This window comes from Cryptotermes secundus, unplaced genomic scaffold, assembly GCF_002891405.2.
Source record: "Cryptotermes secundus unplaced genomic scaffold, Csec_1.0 scaffold267, whole genome shotgun sequence".
NCBI classification, from domain to species: Eukaryota; Metazoa; Arthropoda; class Insecta; order Blattodea; family Kalotermitidae; genus Cryptotermes; species Cryptotermes secundus.
Window position 1 is genome coordinate 387,060 of NW_019733322.1, and position 18,748 is coordinate 405,807.

General features: G+C 38.6%; 2 protein-coding genes across 2 annotated transcripts in view; one reads left to right on the plus strand and one right to left on the minus strand.

Annotated features, from left to right (window-relative positions):
• Positions 1-18,748, plus strand: part of LOC111867934 (zinc finger protein 501) — a 122,252-nt gene that overhangs the window by 73,099 nt on the left and 30,405 nt on the right. Inside the window, exon 2 of the mRNA XM_023858168.1 lies at positions 6,520-6,573. The gene's annotated coding sequence lies outside the window, so the exon portion shown is untranslated. The remainder of the gene's footprint in view (positions 1-6,519; positions 6,574-18,748) is intronic.
• LOC111867935 (U5 small nuclear ribonucleoprotein 40 kDa protein) lies at positions 9,721-12,596 on the minus strand. The gene is made up of 3 exons (XM_023858169.1): positions 12,531-12,596; positions 11,448-12,382; positions 9,721-10,161 (listed from the first exon to the last, which is right to left on the minus strand). Exons 2-3 carry the CDS (start codon positions 12,303-12,305, stop codon positions 9,985-9,987), a joined length of 1,035 nt encoding a protein of 344 aa, XP_023713937.1. The 5' UTR covers positions 12,306-12,382; positions 12,531-12,596; the 3' UTR covers positions 9,721-9,984.

Consider the following 18,748-nt stretch of genomic DNA (forward strand, 5'->3'; position numbering starts at 1 on the left):
ATATATATATATATATATATATACGAATTATGCCCTTAATTTAAACGTTTATATGTTTAAAATTTAATTTTGTTGGATTATTGTATATGCTTTTACTTGCATTTCGCAACTGTCATGGTTGGTCATATACTTAACTTCCTAATAGCCAACTCTAAAAGTATCTTCAGTTTTACTGTAATGGACAGATTTCCGGTTCTTCAGTTCTTTCATATTAACAAGAGTGCTTACTTACTTACTTATGGAGCTAAGCCCTTCTTGACGAGAAGCCAAATCTGCAGCCACTAAAAAATTTCCCAACATTTTATGGAACTCGAAGGTTCATTACCGTGTTCACAAGAGCCTTCCACTGGTCCCTATCCTGAGTCAGATCAATCCAATCCATACCATTCCATCCTATCCCTCTAAGATTCATTTTAATATTGTCCACCCACCTACGCCTTGGTCTTCCCACTGGGCTCTTTCCTTCTGGCTTTCCCACCAATATCCTATATGCATTCCTCATCTCCCACATTCGTGCTACATGCCCTGCCCACCCCACCCTCTTTGACTTGATCATTCTAATTATACTTGGAGAAGAGTACACATTATGAAGCTCCTCATTATGCAGTTTTCTCCAACCTCCTGTCACTTCATCCCTCTTCGGTCCAAATATTCTCAGCCACCCTGTTCTCAAACACCCTCAGCCTAAGTTCCTCCCTTAATGTCAGAGACCAAGATTAACAAGAGTAGCTTTATTTTATCAGGTAATTATACGACATATCGATATGCTGAACCATACTGATATCGAATACTTCTTCACAATGTCACATCTGTCGTTTTATCGATATCAATTGGCATCCCTAACAATTACTTAGCTGCAGGCCAATGATTTTAAGTGCATATACATTAGGCTATGCAGGAAAAAACAAAAACGTCCGGATAAGCTGTCAATGTGAATCATGACAGACGATTGACAAGCATTCTAGATGGCAGTAAAGTCACCTGTTCTTTATGCAGATTTCTACAAATACATTGCTCCCCTTTTCATCGTAGCATTATTCTCTTGCTCGACTCTACATTATCTGTGCAAAAGAAAGAAATAAGTAACTCCTGTATGTCTCTCAGTGTTGATACGACGTAGATAGAGCAGACAACCCCCTAATTAGCATAGGATCAGTTGACTGTACATTGAAAGTTTGTCTGGAAAATTTGACCACTGCTATCCCTAGCTGTGGTTTTCACAGATGAATCTCAAACCTAAATTTGTCGATTAAAAGAAAAGCGCAATTAACATACGTTGATAAATAATGTAACAAATACAGCTAAGTAGATCCTTTAACTGTCATTTTAAAAATTGATATGGTTAACATTGAACGAAATATGAAGAAAAATAATTTGATTTTCTATATTTCATTAGCTTTGAAACACTAGATTTGTGTCTGAAATAAAAGCTCATTAAGGCTAATTCCATTTAATATCTCAAACAGAAAACATCTCCAACCTTGGAAACTCATGCAGTTGAGTGAACTCCTCACAGAGGCATGCAACCTGTGAGACGTGCTGTTTGTCAACTGTGGTACCGTTCGATGGCTCGTCTATTTGGCCTTCGGGCATTTCCGCATTGGGGCAGCAGAATCAAGGTCAACCAGTGCTACCAACTGCAGTGAATGTATTGTAGGTCGCTTTATGCATAGGTTGTTCCAGAAATCCCCTTTCCGCGGCTTTCATTTAATTGCCTTATTACAGGAATTGCAAAATGTTCCTTCTGCCATGCGAATGCAGCTTGAAAGGGAGGAAGGGGAAGAGGATTAATGCTACTCTGTCCTCTCTTCGTTCTCCTTAGTCTGCATTAGACTGTCTGTGCCTAACTAGATAACACAGCGTCTTCTTTGGAAGCTTGATATTATTCGGCCGGGCAGAAAGTTTCCTGCTCTTACGGGTTTGAAGGTTCATTACCCTTCATTACCATGTTTACATTTCCTGCCACTGGACCCCTTGCTGACAGAGTTCAACATAATCTCAATTTTCCCGCCCTGTTTCTCTTAAATACGGGTACATTTTAACAAAATATTCCGTCGGCACCCGGTATCTTACGTGGACTCCCCATTGAGAACTTATAACGATTCTCACACCTCCCATGCGTGCTATATATTCGATCCATCAGTATTTCTTTATTCAATCAACCTAATTATATTAGGTGAAATGCACAAATGATTTAGCTCATAATTATATAACCCCCTCTGATCTGAAATTAATTTTGATTTATTACGTCAGAATATTCTTCCCAGCTACTTGTTCTCAATTGCAATCTACGAGGTTCTTTGCTCGGGTTGGGAGAGCAGACTCACAGATTAAAGTGTAAAATTGCCGGTATATTACTAAATATTTTAATCATTAGATGTGTCGATCGGACATGACGAAATTAAATATTCTCTGCTGAATACGATACATTTCCCTTTCTAAGCCAATAATAATAATAATAATAATAATAATAATAATAATAATAATAATAATAATAATAAGTAAATTCTTTAAATGTGTATATTCCGGATGAACAATTTGAAATTAGGAATGAAGATAAATCCACATTGAAAGGCCTAGAAGTTAATGGTGTTGCGAACTGTTTGGTGACCCTGACTGATTAAACAGGGAAGCGTAAGGAAAGAGACTGCGCCGCAGAAGCGAGTACACATGACCTGCAATGCTGCCTCAACAAAAGAAGCTGCATCTTAGATTTCAGCGCACTGAGCTTCTTTTCATGAGTATCTGTTGGTTTTATGACCGTTAGTTCCAACTGCTGAATGAAGTCATCAAGGCATGCAAACATGAACAGAACTGGAACACGTACGTTTTTCCCTTCACTCGACTGGAGCTGTTTCCTATCCAGCAGGAATAACAAAGCGAGGAAACGTGGAAATTATTGGGCCCAAGAGATTGTGAATGGAGAGGGAAACGTTGCGGATTGTTTTGTTCATCTGTTCCAGACACTGACGAGCAAAATCCTTCTTGAGAAATTAATTTACTCAGTTAGTTTAAGGAATTCCCGGAATTTTATGGCACCTGCAGGTTCATTAACGCGTTCACAAGATCTGCCATTGATCCCTATCGTGAGCCACATGAATTCAGTCTGCATCCTCTCATCCCATTTCTTTATGATATAATTTAATATTCTCCCATCCATGTCTAGGTCTTCAAAGTGTTTCTTTCCTGTACGTTTTCCTACCAAAACATTGTATGCATTTTCCTTCTCTCCCATGTCCCCCCCCTCTCATCCTCCTTGATCTAATCGCCCTAGTCAAACAGAGTGTCTGAGAAAGAACTCCAGATTTCTAGTTATAAATACTGTACTCGTACTCGTTCACTGCTTTGACATAAAAATTTCTTACTAACAAAAACTAGTAGACAGTCTCTTAGAGTTTTACTGCCATTTAAGTGCAATTCAGAGAAAAGTGTGCAGGGGTACAAAAATGGGCTGACGCTCGTAGCTGAAGTCGGTGAACTCATTTTTCAACAAGATGGTGGACCAGCCAAATCTTGTGCCATTGTACGCACTGTTCTGGACAGACGATTTCTTGGTCGGTGGATCTGCAGGGGAAGGCCGATTAATTGGCCTCCAATGAGTCTTGATTTAAGGGCGAGGGCACATCAAGGAAACTGGCAACTGCAACACAACCACAATTTCCGAAAACTGTTATCAGCCTGAGTTGAACACATGTTACTGAATGAAGCAGCGCAAATTGAGGAAAGTAAGTTCCCGTTTCCTCAATTTGCGCTGCTTCATTCAGTAACATGTGTTCAACTCAGACTGACAACAATTCTCGGAAATTGCAGTTGCGTAGCGGTTGCCAGTTTCCTTGGCGTGCCCTCACCCTAACACCCCTGGGCTTCTTCTGCATGTATGTAAAAAACATCGTGCAGAGCAAAAGTGCGCAGTCTCTTCTGGATCTGGGCTAAAGGATTACAGTGGCTATCGTTGGCGTGCCTGTGGACATGCGCTACATGGTATGAGGTGAAGTGGATGCCCTCATTATGACTGCAATGAAATCAAGGAGCATCAAATGGATATGGATGTGAAATGCATAGAAAAATTGAATCTCAAAACCTGAAGGAAAGAGACCACTTTGATAATATGAAAATGGATCACATATAAAGAGGTTTTCAGAATATGGATTGGATTCAACTGGCCCATAATACTTTCCAGTGATTAGCTCTTGAGAAGATGATGGTAATGATCATTCCAGTTTCACAAAGGACAGAAATTCTTTTAATAACTGAGTGAGCATTAGCACCACAACAAGGAAACTTCTATCAAGGCACTTCATACAAGTAATTTACCTTTACACTAATTCCTCTGCTAGTCTGTATAAAATTTTCTGCAGTATTCTTTATAATATTTATATTCCCCATATCACCTTAATACAATCAGCATAAATTCTAGCCTTTCCTAATATATTCTACCACAAACATAACAATAAGTTTACATTTAATACTCTTCAGTGTTATAAGTAAGAACATTAGAACATTTGCTGACCCATTCTGGTCTGAGTAGTCTAAGTCTCTCCAAAGACCATTTTTGTTTTTTATTTCAGTAGGTAAACAGTTGTCTGATAATTTTCCTATCCAGAATGGTCTAAAACAAGGAGATGGTTTATCACCACTCCTTTTAACTTTGCTTTAGAATGTGCCATTAGGAAGGTCCAAGAAAACCAGGTCAGCCTGAAATTAAAAGGGACACATCTGCTGTTGGCCTATGCTGATGATGTGAATCTACTGAGGGCTAATATAGATACCAAAAAGAGAAACACACAAACTTTAACTGATGCTAGTAAAGAGGTTGGTCTAGAAGTAAACACAGAGACAACTAACTAAATGTTGCTGTCTCATCACCAAAATGCAAGGCAAAATCCTGACAAATAGGTAACAGATGCTTTGAAAATGTGGCACAATTCAGATATTTGGAAGAGACGATAACAAATCAAAACCTGATTGAGGAGGAAATTAAGATGAGATTGAACTCAGGTAATGCTGGTTACTATTCAGTTCATAACCTTTTGTCTTCTCATTTGCTGTTTAAAAGCATAAAAATTAGAATATACAAAACTATAATTTTGCCTTTGGTTCTGTATGGGTGTGAAATTTGGTCTCTGACTTTAAGGGAGGAACATAGACTGAGGGTGTCTGAGATCAGGGTGTTGAGAAGAATATTAGGACCGAAGAGGGATGAAGTAACAGGAGGTTGGAGAAGACTGCATAATGAGGAGCTTCATGTGTACTCTTCTCCAAGTATAATCAGGATGAGATGGGCAGGGCATGTAACACGAATGGAGAAGAGGAATGCATGTAGGATATTGGTGGGAAAGTCAGAAGGAAGGAGACCATTGGGAAGACCAAGACGTAAGTGGGTGGACAATATTAAAATGGAATTGTATGGATTGGATCGATCTGGCTTAGGATAGGGACCAGTGGAGGGCTCTTGTGAACATGGCAATGAACCTTCGGGTTCCCTAAATGCTGGGGAGTTCTCGAATAGTTGAACAATTTGCAGCTTCTCAAGAAGGGCTCAGCTCCATGAGTGAATGATTTCAATAGGTAACCCTGTTTGAAGAGGTCACACGATAGCATAGTTGGTTGATGCACTATGCTACAAGCTGAGAGTTCATGGGTTCGATTCCCAATGGTATCACTGGATTTCTAAATTGACCTAATCCTTCCAGCCTCACTATGGGCCTGGAGTTGACTCAGCCTCTAACAGAAATGAGTACCAGGAGTCTTCCTGGGGGTAAAGGGTGGTTGGCACATAAGGCTGACAACCTCACTGCCATCTGTGAGCCGACTGTCTAGCAAAACGTGAGAGCCTCAACATATGACAAACCTATGGGTCTCCACAGCCTGTTACAAGGATAGCTTTACCTTTTTTTACCCCTCTGAAGGAAAGTGGTAATTATATATATCACCAGCTTTAATTTTTAGGGGTGGGTTTCATGCAGTCCTCAGAATGAGCAATTATTCCCTATATGCCATTAACCAGCTGCTCTTTAAAATGAAGCTACTTTCTGTGAGGAAGGAACTGAATACTCCTTGTATACATTTACAGAAACCATCAAAGTACTACTCCAATATAAATCAAAAAGCATCTTTGGAACCTATGGATATCACTGGGGGTTCTTCCTTACATACGTCGGCCACACACCTCAGTAGGGTGTCAGCATTATTGGATGTAACTACAGAGACATACATATAACTATAATTTTTGCACGATAAAATCGAAAATGAATGGGGCAGTTTATAAATGCATGGATAGATACTCATGTACACACACATCTGAAAAAGGGAAATTTTGAATTTTGAAGGAAGGCGTGTCAGAATTATGAGAAATATGTGGAATTTTAACTTTAGACAACCACTTTATAAATAGTTCTAATATTCTAGCAATCAGGCTACGATGTTTAATGTAGCTCTGTGATCAACTGTAGTGATGGGATACATTAATTTACTCTCTTCCACATGTGACTATCTTTAGGTTCTTCTGCCTTCTTTCAGTGCATTGAGAAGAAATACATCTGTAGATGTGTACATATATTTCTCCCAGGAGTGGTGAGTGACAATGTTTTAACTTGAAATTATTATATTGTAATGAAGAATTTTAAATATCAATGTACACTGAGAATTTTATGCATTGAATCAAATATTTTGTACAGTGGCTTATGCCGTTTGTATTTTATACAAACACAATACAGCAGAACCCCCAATCAGTGTTCCTCAATTTAAGGTTTTCCTTCATTTAATGTTCAACTTCAGTAATCCCAAGCCAATAGTTTCAATGTTAAATTTCCCCCATTTGAGTGTTCAAATTCACTGAACCCAAACGAAATGTAAATGCAGGTTTACTGCATAATATTTTGATATGGTTTTGTAGATGTGTAAACTTGTGATATGGTTTGAGAAAGAACTACCTTAGGGTAAAAATTACACCTCATTAAATATCAAATTACCTCAGCAATTGAAATGTTGCAAAATTAGGAAACAGGCCTGCATTTCTTAAAACTGTGTTTGTAGAATCCATTTGTCATTGGAAGATAATGATACGACCTCAACTTTACCCGTCTTGCTATATATATTGCATTCACTTGTACTACTGAAAATTACAGCTGAGTCTCCGTGTATAGATACAAGAAAAAGATAATATTCTGGCTAAATAGAACTCAGCATGGACTCTTCTTTTCACTGCATACTCCTTAACACTGGTCAGATGTAATAAATGTGTTCTGTTTCAGTCTGACACTCTATCAATATCATCACTCCTTTAATGTTTTTGTTTGCTGGTTATACCACTCCTTTATAAATCATCATAATTGTCCCTAGAGTCACGTTCTGTATCATTGGCTTCATGTTTATCATTTTATTCCTCATTCTCTTCCAGAAACCACAGCATCATAATAACAAAGCTGTGCAACTGGAGTTTCCACATCTGTGTCAATCCGGGCAGTCTACATATCTCACAAGAATGATTCACTTCGTCTGGAAATGCTGCTAATATTGTACTATTTTCTATGCTGCCATCTTTTTCAGTTTGTTTGATCAAGCATGCTTCAGTTTCCATTGGTCTTACTCCCAAGAAAACCAACATCATACACAACATCTTTCAGTTTGATAAATTCTGCAACTTGCAAATTTTCAGTTTACAAAGTTAGCAAGTGGCTCATCATAATAGGCTTGGCAGGTTCAAGTAATGCCTTGGACCATGGGCGGAGTTAATCCAGTCATGTTCTTTGGCCGAAACATACTTGCAGCCCTTATCTTGCCACCTTTCAACTTCCAAGGCACCAACACATGGTTCAAATGGTTTTTCACACTGGGTACAAATTCACTTTCACAATATGAGGAAAAAAATATTGCCTGTTATTCAAACAACACAACTATTTTTCTAGATAGCAGACAAAGAATTCACATTGACATGATTCATACAGTGGGACTTTGATTCTTACTTATGCACATTGCTTGCAGCTTATGTCTGTCAGGCACACACCAAGAGTCACTTTCCCTTTGTTAGGTTCTCTTTAAGGTTTGTTTTTCTGTAAGCAGTTTGGGGTACAGTGCTGTTTAGTCGCACCATAGCTCAAGCGGTTAGTCACTGGCTTCCCACCACGGCGGTCCGGATTCGATCACAGGTCTGGTCAAGTGGGATTTGTGATGGACAAAGTGGCAATGGGGCGGGTTTTCTCCAAGTACTTCGGTTTCCCCTGTCAATCTTCATTCCCCCAAATTCTCCATCATCGTAATCACCAGGGGGAGATACAATAGGTCAATCAGTGGCCGCTGTGCTGAGGGGACCCAGCTGGACCCCAGCCCCGCTAAGCGAATTTTTTTTATAGTGCTGTTTCATCACAGATGTAACCTGTTCATCAGTGTACTCATCGTCAATAATCATTTTATGTAAAATGACCATACACTATTCAGCTGGTTTAATGACACCAGATGCACTTTCTCTTCCAAGGCTGAATATCCCAGGTTAAACCATCTACTGTCAGAAACACCCATCAGAAGTTCTAAATGTCTTGTCTCCACTGTGTTGTTTGTTACATTCAACTGCTTGAAGTTCCAAAATTACCCTACTTATAGACAGTCCTTCCTATGCTTTTGTAGGCACCACTTGTACGAACACTCTTCAACATCGCTGTATTCACAATGCCCAGTTTCCTACTTCTACAGCCCTACATGCTTTTATAAAATCTATAAATGAACATCTCCTTTCCTTTTTCTTTCCTCCAATTGTGTGTCATTCCTTATGAAATTCCACAGTTGTGGAATAAACTGGTTTTTCATTCTCCCCTTGTTAACTCTTTTGACAATCTTAAACTTTCATTTCAATGTAAGATTGTTTCTTCTTGGTATTCACTGCCACAGGCTGGCTAACTTACTAATAAACAGTCAGTTGCTGGCACCATAAAAAGACCACAGCCCTGGGAATTCCCTTTTTAAATCAGAATGTCCTGTACTCTTCACAAGATTTACAATTCATGAGAGACTGAGCAGGTAAAAGCATTCACATGCTAAACATCTGAGGTTCTAATAGCAGTGAATATATGATTACTGTGAGGCACCCATTCATACCTCACTACAGACAATGGCCTCTACACAGCACAGTATTTGGCAATAAAATCTTGTACATAGTTTGTAATATATTTCAGATTAATTTTTATAAAACAAAACATAACTGTCCTGGGGTACACAATTATATGTGTAATATACCCAAATCTGCATGTAACTTTGTTCGTTTGGGTACATTATCACATTTATCTTCTTCTAACCACTTTCTTTTCCTGTACACTCTCATACATAGAAACAAATGGTCATAACTCCTAAACTGTAAGCGATGGGCCAAAATAGGTTGTATTCTTGAGAAGCTTGCATTTATTAACATACTTCACTCACAATATGTCCAGATCCATCTATGCGCTTTGCTGAGCACATTTCCAAGGTAATAAAGTCAACAACAGAATGCTGGTTACTTACTAGCGAAGGTCTCAATAATCACAAATTGTTACACTTTGCTGAGAATATTTCAAAGGTAACAAAGGTATCAATTATTACAAATTGTTACAAATTCTGTTACTTATGGCTTCATTCCACTTGCACCCTCGAATAATAACGTTTTCAACGTTAAAAAGATGGAGCAAGGTTAGAAGGCATCAATCATATGGTGCAATACAGCATGACTAATAAAAAGAAATGCTCTTTTATGAAAGTAACTCCACTAGTATTTATTACACATATGTACTTAAAATACATAATAGTGGCAATATTATAGACCCTAATGACGATACAAAAATCATTATCAGACATAAATGAAGAGTCTCACAGTGTTTTGTATACATTTTTTACATACTTTTGCTGTTTTATTTAGGACATTCTTTTACACAAGTGAAAGCAAACTGAGGTCATAACTGTGAAAAAATAGAAGTGTGACATTCTGAAACAACATTGGTACTCATACACTAAAAGTCACTAATCAATCTCACCAACATACACAAGCTTGTCGCTAGATCCTGACATTATGATGGGTTCTTTAGGATGGAAATCTACATCATTTACAGAACCATTATGGCCTGGCAGTTTGTACAGGATCCGACGTGACGTTGTATCCCAAAGATAGACAAACCTGTCAGCTGATCCTGCAGATACCTGAAACACATTTAAAAGCCATAGTAATTCTTGTGTTTTAATTGACTTTAATTGTAGTACAATTGTAAGTGATCATATATTTTCATCTGCAAAAGACAGAGACAGAGTTGGAAGACCCCCATAAGGAGACCACAGAAGCAGATGTAAAATAATGGTTCTGTAGAAACATATAGTGGAAAATAAATACTACAATCACATTTCATAATCAACACATTACTGTCTGACAAGAGCAGTGCACAATGCTAATAAAGCTACAAATACCTAATAATTTATGACAGATCAACTGGTATTCTGCATAAATATTTTATGAATGGGTTCATTTCAGTTTTACCAAACATCAGTATATCGAGTTCAACATGTATGATCAACTCCACAGAATATGGAAACTTGAACTTCCCAGCATTTTATGGAATCTGAAGGTTCATTACTGTGTTCACAAGAGCCCTCCACTGGTCCCTATCCTGAGCCAGATCAATCCAGTCCATAACAACACATCCTATCTCTCTAAGATCCATTTTAATCCCATATCCATTTTCTTTTACTTAGGTCATTTATCCAAGCAATCCATCCAGGTCCAAGGCTTCTTGTGATCTTTCGTAACAACCAAATTTTTTATGGTGAGGAGTTGTTAGCCCCATGCCAAACCTCTAAGAGGAGAACCACCCCTTGTTGACTGTCCGCGACTGCTTATTCAATATATTCCTAGCTACCGTCCACATCTAGCGACCTCCGTAGTCTATGGGTAACGTTCCCACCTCATGACCCAAGGTACGCGGGTTCAAACCCGGCAGAGGTCGTGGAATTTTTAAGGGCAAAACAATTCAGGGAACAAGTCCTCTGGGAGGGACTTTAAGCCGTGGTCCCATGTCGTAGATTTACGGCACATAAAAGAACCTCATGTCTCTAGGAGACCTCTGAGCTAAATTACAGGCCCTTTCCCGCCCAAGTAGTCTCCAATGCCTCTGGTGGATGGGGGAAGCATCAAGGTACCGAGTGCCGACCTCGTTGGCTCTACAGGGGCTGATGGCACACACTGTTACCGGTAGGGTATGGCGACAGTAGAAATTAAAGGGGGACACAGAATGGACCAATAACTGGTCGAAGTGCACGGAGAAACCCACCTCCCTCTCATAATACGAATACGAATACCCTCCATATCTGGAGGCTGTCTCCTCATCCGCAACCTGAGGACATGCCATACTGTGGTGACAAGGGACCCACCTAACATGGCAGCAACAGCAACAAACATTATTAAACAAGAGATTATAAAGCTCAAGTGACCTTACCTTTGAACCATCTGAGGTCCATGCACACCTCAATAAGTTTTTCTCAAAATTGTGCTGATGACCAGTCAAAATCTTGACACAGCGTTCTTGAGCAGCAAATGGTCGCACATCCCAGATTCGGACTGTATTATCCATTGCGTTAGACAAAACATAAGATCCATCTGGAGATAGGCTCAGTCCAGTAACAGTATCTCCATGACCTTTCAATCTATATAAGAGAGCATTTTTCCGAAGATCCCAAACCTTGATGTCATTATCTATTCCTCCTGATAATATTTGTTCAGCTGTGTCGCTAAATGTCACAGCTGTCACCTGATATGTGTTATTGAGAGTAACTCCCTGTCCACGCTTTCGTGGATCCCATAGTTTAATTGAACAGTCATCAGAACCACTACACACTAGCTGTGGCCCACGTCTTGCAGGATGGCATGAGTTAACAAATGAGGTATGGCCCTTAAGTTTTTTGACGCGAATTCCAGTTTCTATATCCCACATTCCCAAAGTGTTGTCGGTGCTAGCAGTAAACAATGTGTTACCATCTGTAGAAAAATGTAATTCCATGATTGCGCCCGTATGACCAGTCATTAGAGATATATTTTCACATTCCCCATAGACATTCCAAATGTATATTTGACGGTCAAACCCAGCAGATGCCAAATATTGCCCTTCAGGGTGAAATTCTACCGTAAAAATCTCTCCTTGGTGTCCCTCAAGTAGCATGATAGGGGACATAAGGCTGGACGTTCGCGATACATCACTCTGGACAATACTTGTTCCCTTGTTGACATTAGCAACCTCAGTTCTTACTCTCTTAGCTGCAACTACGGCTAATTCTTCTGCCTTTCTTTTAAGATCCATTCTTCAGAATGAAAAACAACAAAGTCTCTGAAGAGGCTAAGGCCACGACGGTCTTATTCCCGGTTGTACAGCCTAACCTGCAATGAACCACACGGAAATTCATCAGTCTCTAAAGTTTAAATACTTTAATCTACTAACTAATTGCGGTTATTTTCTACCACACTATAACATAACTGTTACATGAGCCTAGTCAATTCCACCAGACAAGAACATAATACACGTTACCGCAGCTTGCTTTCCAAAACACACCGTCAACTACCAAACAAACACAATACCGTACCCACCGTACCCACCGTACCTCTATCGAACTACACAGCAATCGATATGCATCCTCAACTCGATACATTTCAATCGATTATTCGGACTATCACAGAGATTACGGACACGGATGACACAGCAGAGAGGAGCAAATTAACGCTGCTGGTGGACAATAACGAGAGGGGCATAGATTAATAAGGTTGTGATAGCGACATTTAAACTCCGGGTTGAGGAGTCAAACTACATATACACAAGCAATTCCAGTCATGGCCGCGCCATAGCTCAAGTGGTTAGTCGCTGGGGTCGCTGGCTTCCCACCATGGCGACAAGGGTTCGATCCCGGGTCTGGTCAAGTGGGATTTGTGGTGGACAAAATGACGATGGGAAGGGTTTTCTCCGAGTTCTTCGGTTTCCCCTGCCAATCTTCATTCCACCAATTTCTCCATCATCATAATCACCCGGGGCAGGCTACAATAGGTCAAACAGTGGCCGCCGTGCCGAGTGGACCCAGTTGGACTCCAACCCCCACTAAGCGAATTAAAAAAACCGTTTGAGCTATGGCACGGCCTGAGGTGTTGAGGTTCCCACATTTTCTAGACAATCCGCTCATATATGGCGGTAAGGGTGTCAGTCTTATGCGCCGGCCACCCTTTACCCCCAACAACATTCCAAGCATATACCTGGTACTCATTTCTGTTAGAGGCTGAGTCAACCCTAGGGCCATAGCGCGGCTGGAAGTATTAGGTGAATTGAAAAAAATTATGTTATGTTATGTTATTCCTTTCAATAATTCAGTGTGCTCTTCAAATAATTTGAAGACTTTTTTGGTATATAATGCTGTACTCATGGAACATAACAAGAGTGGCTTCATATTTGGTTGGCAATTTTTTATTATTTTTTAAACCGAATAGGTTTCATAGGTCAAATTATTTTGGAAACGATTATAGCTACTAGAGCTATTCGGAAAGTAACCTTAGGTGAGCTGTTAACAAAACAAGCAAAGAAAACAATTATTATAGACAAAAATACATACATACTCCAGGCACTTCTCAACGTAGTCACCGCCGGAACTGAAGTACTTGTCTATCGGGGAATACGTTTTTATATGCCTGTGTCAAAGAAGTCTGCCGTCAGTGATTTTAGCCACGTTTCGACACCTTCCATCAACTCCTCATTATTGTTAAAGCAAAGTGATCACAGTCAGTTATTGAGGTAGTTAAACAGGCGGCAGATGTTCGGAGAGAGACCAGGGCTCTAGGAAAAGCAGTCAAACAACAACCAGTTGAAATGCTCCAGCAGTGCTCGAGTGCGAGCAGCTGTACTCGTATGCGGACGGTTATTACTATTCCACGCCGTTTGCTCTGCATGACCCTATGTAGCATTTCAGCGTTTCGCAAAACACTTCTGACATTGTGAAGCGCCGTCTTTCGCTGATTTATTGGTCAAAGATTTGAACAAGATCATCATTCACTACAGATGGCTGACCACTTCCCTCTTCATCGTGAACATTTCTTCACCAGCTCATCTTCGAAAATTTAACATCATTGTCTTATTGTTCCTTCGCTCATTACAGTTTGTCCGCAAACCGTCGTGCACAATGCACGATGTTCCTGCAGATCTCATGTTTTAGCGCTGAGAAAACGTATAGGAGCGCGAATTTCGCAACTCGTGGCCTTATCAATCTCAGGACACATCATAACTCACTCTGTAGAGACAAGAACAAATACTAGATGATCAGTTATGTGATGGTTTACAAGTCAATGAGTCATGTGACGCTACCTTTCATGAGCGAGTTCTCCCAAATTCGTACGTTAGTTTCTTAAAATAAATGGAACTTACTTTCCGAATAGCCCTCGTATGAGTATAAGTGATTTATATTCAATAGATACTTTCTATGGCTAAGCAATGGATGTTGACATGTCATAGCATAAATACAAATATGAACACATATTTCTTTCAGTTATTTATAAACATCCTACACAAAAATATGTTTTCACGTGATTACTATAGACGAGGTTCGAACTGGTAATTGGACGTTTAAGTAGTTTTTAGTTTGTGTTAATTTTTCACAGAATATAGTTTTATTATTTTCGGTATTGCCTGGGGTACTGAGCCAGACATAAGTATCACATCTATTCAAAATAATTGCAATTATATGGTGTCAACAATTACACATTCAGTTGAGTGTAATTTTATGCACTTCACAGATTATACAATAAATCCCGAACTCGGATTAGGGTATTGAAAAAATCATTTCAAGAGGAAGCTTAGTACCTTTCCACAACAGCATACATTTTACCCTGTAGATGAGGGCATACTTTAATAACAGAATACGATTCTGTCCTGTTCGATCTTGAGTAACGATGACTTCTTTTGTATTTTATTGTGCTTGATTGAAATTAAATTTACATCTTACACTTAAATCTTACCGACGTGTCCTATGTCAATAGTTTAGTAAAAATAATAAAATAAGACAAGTAAAAGTAAAGATAAAAGTACATGATCGCGGCAATTTTTGTCGTTATTTCGGGAATAACGCTAGCCCTGACCTCTGGTGACTACAAGTATAAAGATTACTTATTTCCTGCATAATTTTTCAAGTTTTGTAGGTTTTATACCTGTGAAGCAAATAACGACAGTGAATGGATCAGGAGATCAGGAGGGGTTAAGCATGTGTGTAGCGAGAGCATGTGTGGTTGGTTATGTTTTATAACAGAATCGATTAGTATATTGTTAGGGTATATGTTTTATCGTGTTTTGTTTGTGCTGATTGATCCTGGCATTTGTAGTATGTATGTACATCGTTGAGTGATAGAGGCGTTTAGAAGTTGGTTTGGCAGTGAACTGTAAATGTGCGTTTTCAAAATAAGGAAAGAAATGTCTTTGTCGTTATGAACATTACATATTGTTGTCAGAAGAAATATTTAAAGTAAAGGTAAACGTGTTAATATTCAACTTGACATTGTTTGTTTATATGCGTGTTCACGTTGATGGGTTTTCCCAGGAAATGTTTTTATTTTTCGCATGCAATGAATCAAGAATATAAGATTTTGAAGTGTGTCCTTGCGTAACCAACTCTGTACACTTAATAATAATGTTCAGGCATACAAGTCGAATTTTTTATTTCATGTGAGTACTGGACAGGATTCTTTGATTTAACCTGAAAATGAAAAAGTCCGTGCTTAGGCCCCTCACATTTACAGTTACGTTGAGAGAAATCTGGAAAATTTGCAAGTGTTGCCATAGCCCACTTGAATGTAGTACAAACTTTGCTGTGGGAATAGGAGCTTGACAGTAACCAGAATTACTTGCTGCTAGTAATGTGTACATAGATTTCCTGAATGTGTAGTTGCTAGATACAGATAAAGGAACATCACATTTTTTAAAAGCCTCTTTTTGCTGAGAAAATAGTTGTTCAAGATTATTTATGACTAATAATAAAAAAATCCTGGTATTTTACATTGCACATTTTAGAGGATAAGCAGACTAGCATTTCATCAAAATGGCCATAATCATGATGAAAATTAGTCGCTTGAAATGTATATTACGATTTGAACCTCAGAAGTTGGCCATCATGTAAGATTCATTTTCTCATTGTTGAATTATCTGTGTAAAGAAACAAACTTTAGAATTTACTTGCTTAACTGTTTGCTGGCCCATTTGGAGTTCATGTCCCTGTAGGGTCAAGAATTTTCTTTTATCCATGTTGTCCAGACCATCTCTGGGGCTCACCCAGCCTCCTATGCAGTGGGTACTAGGGGTTCTTTCTCCAGGGGTAAAACAGCAGGGGCGTGAAGCTGACCACTCACCTCCAACTAGTGACAAGGTCAAGAAAACGTGGATCTATACATCCAATCCCCCCATAGGCCTTCCTGACATAATGCTTAATTAGTTAAACACAAGGACAACTTTACCTTTTTACCCTTTGGTGGCCCACTTAATTGTGATGTATGCCATCACCGGACAATTCGAATGTATTTTAATTCATTGCACATTAGGGATGGCAGTAGGTGATTGAAATCACTACTTTCTACAGTGTTAAGTTACATTAAAGGAATGGGATTCTGTCCACAGACGAGTACATGAAATTATGACACAAAATTAGGAAGCAGTAATGAACAAGATGACTCTTGTACTGATGATTCATGGTCACCTGTCAGACCTTTGACATAATGTTCATACCACATTTCATGAAAACTGAGCAGCTCAGAAGTTGAAAGGGAGGCATGGACATGAGTACCAGAACCTTATTTCTCTAAAAGAATACTAACTGATAATGAGTTGGATAATATTGACTGCAGTTGAAACATTTTTTAACAGTTACTTGCATATTCACTGCAGTGGATTTCAGATTAAGTTTCAAAGTTGCAGAGTACTGGAGTTGGTCACTTCTTGATTTGCATTTCCTTTATTTAATCTCAGTCATTTAAAATAATTAATTTGATGCAATTAAAGGATCATTTCACACTTCCATAAGTTCTGAAATATTGTGTCGTAGCATCATGTTGTGTTTTCTTGATTAGTAAATATGAGAAGTTCCTTCAACATACCAATTATATACAGATTAATTAATTATATTGTTACTTTACCATGCAGCATGGTTTGATGTATTGACAATCATCAGGATATCGTACATACTTTATAAATCTTTAACAAAAATTATTTTAACAAATTGAGCTTAGTCATGATAAAGAGATCAGTCTTCTGGGATGTGTACCTTGAAGATGGTACGTTCTTCTGAAATATTGATTAACACAATATCTACTCAGCACCACATCCCAGAAGACTTTTTTCTTCATAGTCACCACCGTGAAAACCTCAAATCTTATGTAGTCATTATAGTTTATACAGTTTACCCAAAATTTTATCACATGTAGACTTATGTATGAACAGTGTCCATGTAGCTAATAATGGTTAACTGACATTGTATTTAAAATAGCCCAAGTTATTCCAGTAGGCAGGAAAATATTGCATGATGAAGGAACTGTATGTAAATCAGTTGTTTGCAATAATGTATTGATGGAACTGCTTATACTTACTTCATAAGTTCATTTGGTTATTCTGTAGCCAATACTTACCTAGAATTTGGAAGTATGAGAAATATAGCCACCACATCAGTATCATTGTATCATCAGTTGCTGCATCTTGAAAATTGCACGAAGAATGGACCGTGACAGCAGAATACAGCATATTGCATGTTGATCAGCATGTGTGAGATTCACATTCTGCAGGTCTTCCACTTCCTCAAATGTTCAGTAAGGCTACAAAACACTTGTTGATGAGAATCATATTTCTGCTGTAATGTTGCAGGGTTTTGAGTGCATTCGAGCAAAGCCTGCACATTGCTCCACACATACTGCACAAAATAGCAGTTATTAGTATACCACTGTAAGAGAGGCATCTGCTTTTTCTATTCAGCATTAATGGCGTCCAGTATCTACAGAACAGTTTAATTTGACAGAATATGGATTTCTAACCTTCTTTCAACAGATTATATTTACATATTGTTTTACTCTTCTGCACATGGAACTTAATCACTGTCCTCACATCTTTATGTTTGTATGTGGGTTTGTCGTATTGTATCTCATTTTTATAGATGTATATGGTATGTTGTGATGTGTACACAATTTGTGTACGTAGTTAAGTATTGGTAACTTATTTATTCTAAAACTTGACTTGTCCTGTATCTGAAGGCTGTATTGCCAAATATGGATTTATGGAACAAATAAATAATATATAAATATAGAAAATCACTTTTTTATATTCCATAGTTCTCATATGCATTCAGGCACCATGTGCCTACCATCTGTGTTCATTTGATAGTGACACCAGTTGATTCACGTATGTCAACCGTTATGCACTAGGTGTACAGTTGATGCTAACACCAGTTGATTCACTTATGTCAACCGTTATGCACTAGGTGTACAGTTGATGCTAACACCAGTTGATTCACATGTGTCAACCATTATGCACCAGCATCACCATATCAGAAACATTAAAACTTTTGAAATGTTCAGTCTAGATATCTGCATGTAAGGAAAGGCAAATGTAGGGCACCTCTGTGTAATGCCAGACTTCATGCATGTACTGTAGATTCTCCTAATGCAGAAATAGAACATAATCACAGTGTTAGCATCTTATACCATCAGGAAATTTTTAAAATCATGACTGTGTAATATGAAGGA

Coding starts and splice junctions, on each gene's coding strand:
- LOC111867935 (XM_023858169.1), bottom strand. CDS start 12,305: ATGGATCTTAAAAGAAAGGCAGAAGAATTAGCCGTAGTTGCAGCTAAG. Junction 10,162..11,447: donor GGACCTCAGATGGTTCAAAG/GTAAGGTCACTT, acceptor AATGTGTTTCAG/GTATCTGCAGGATCAGCTGA.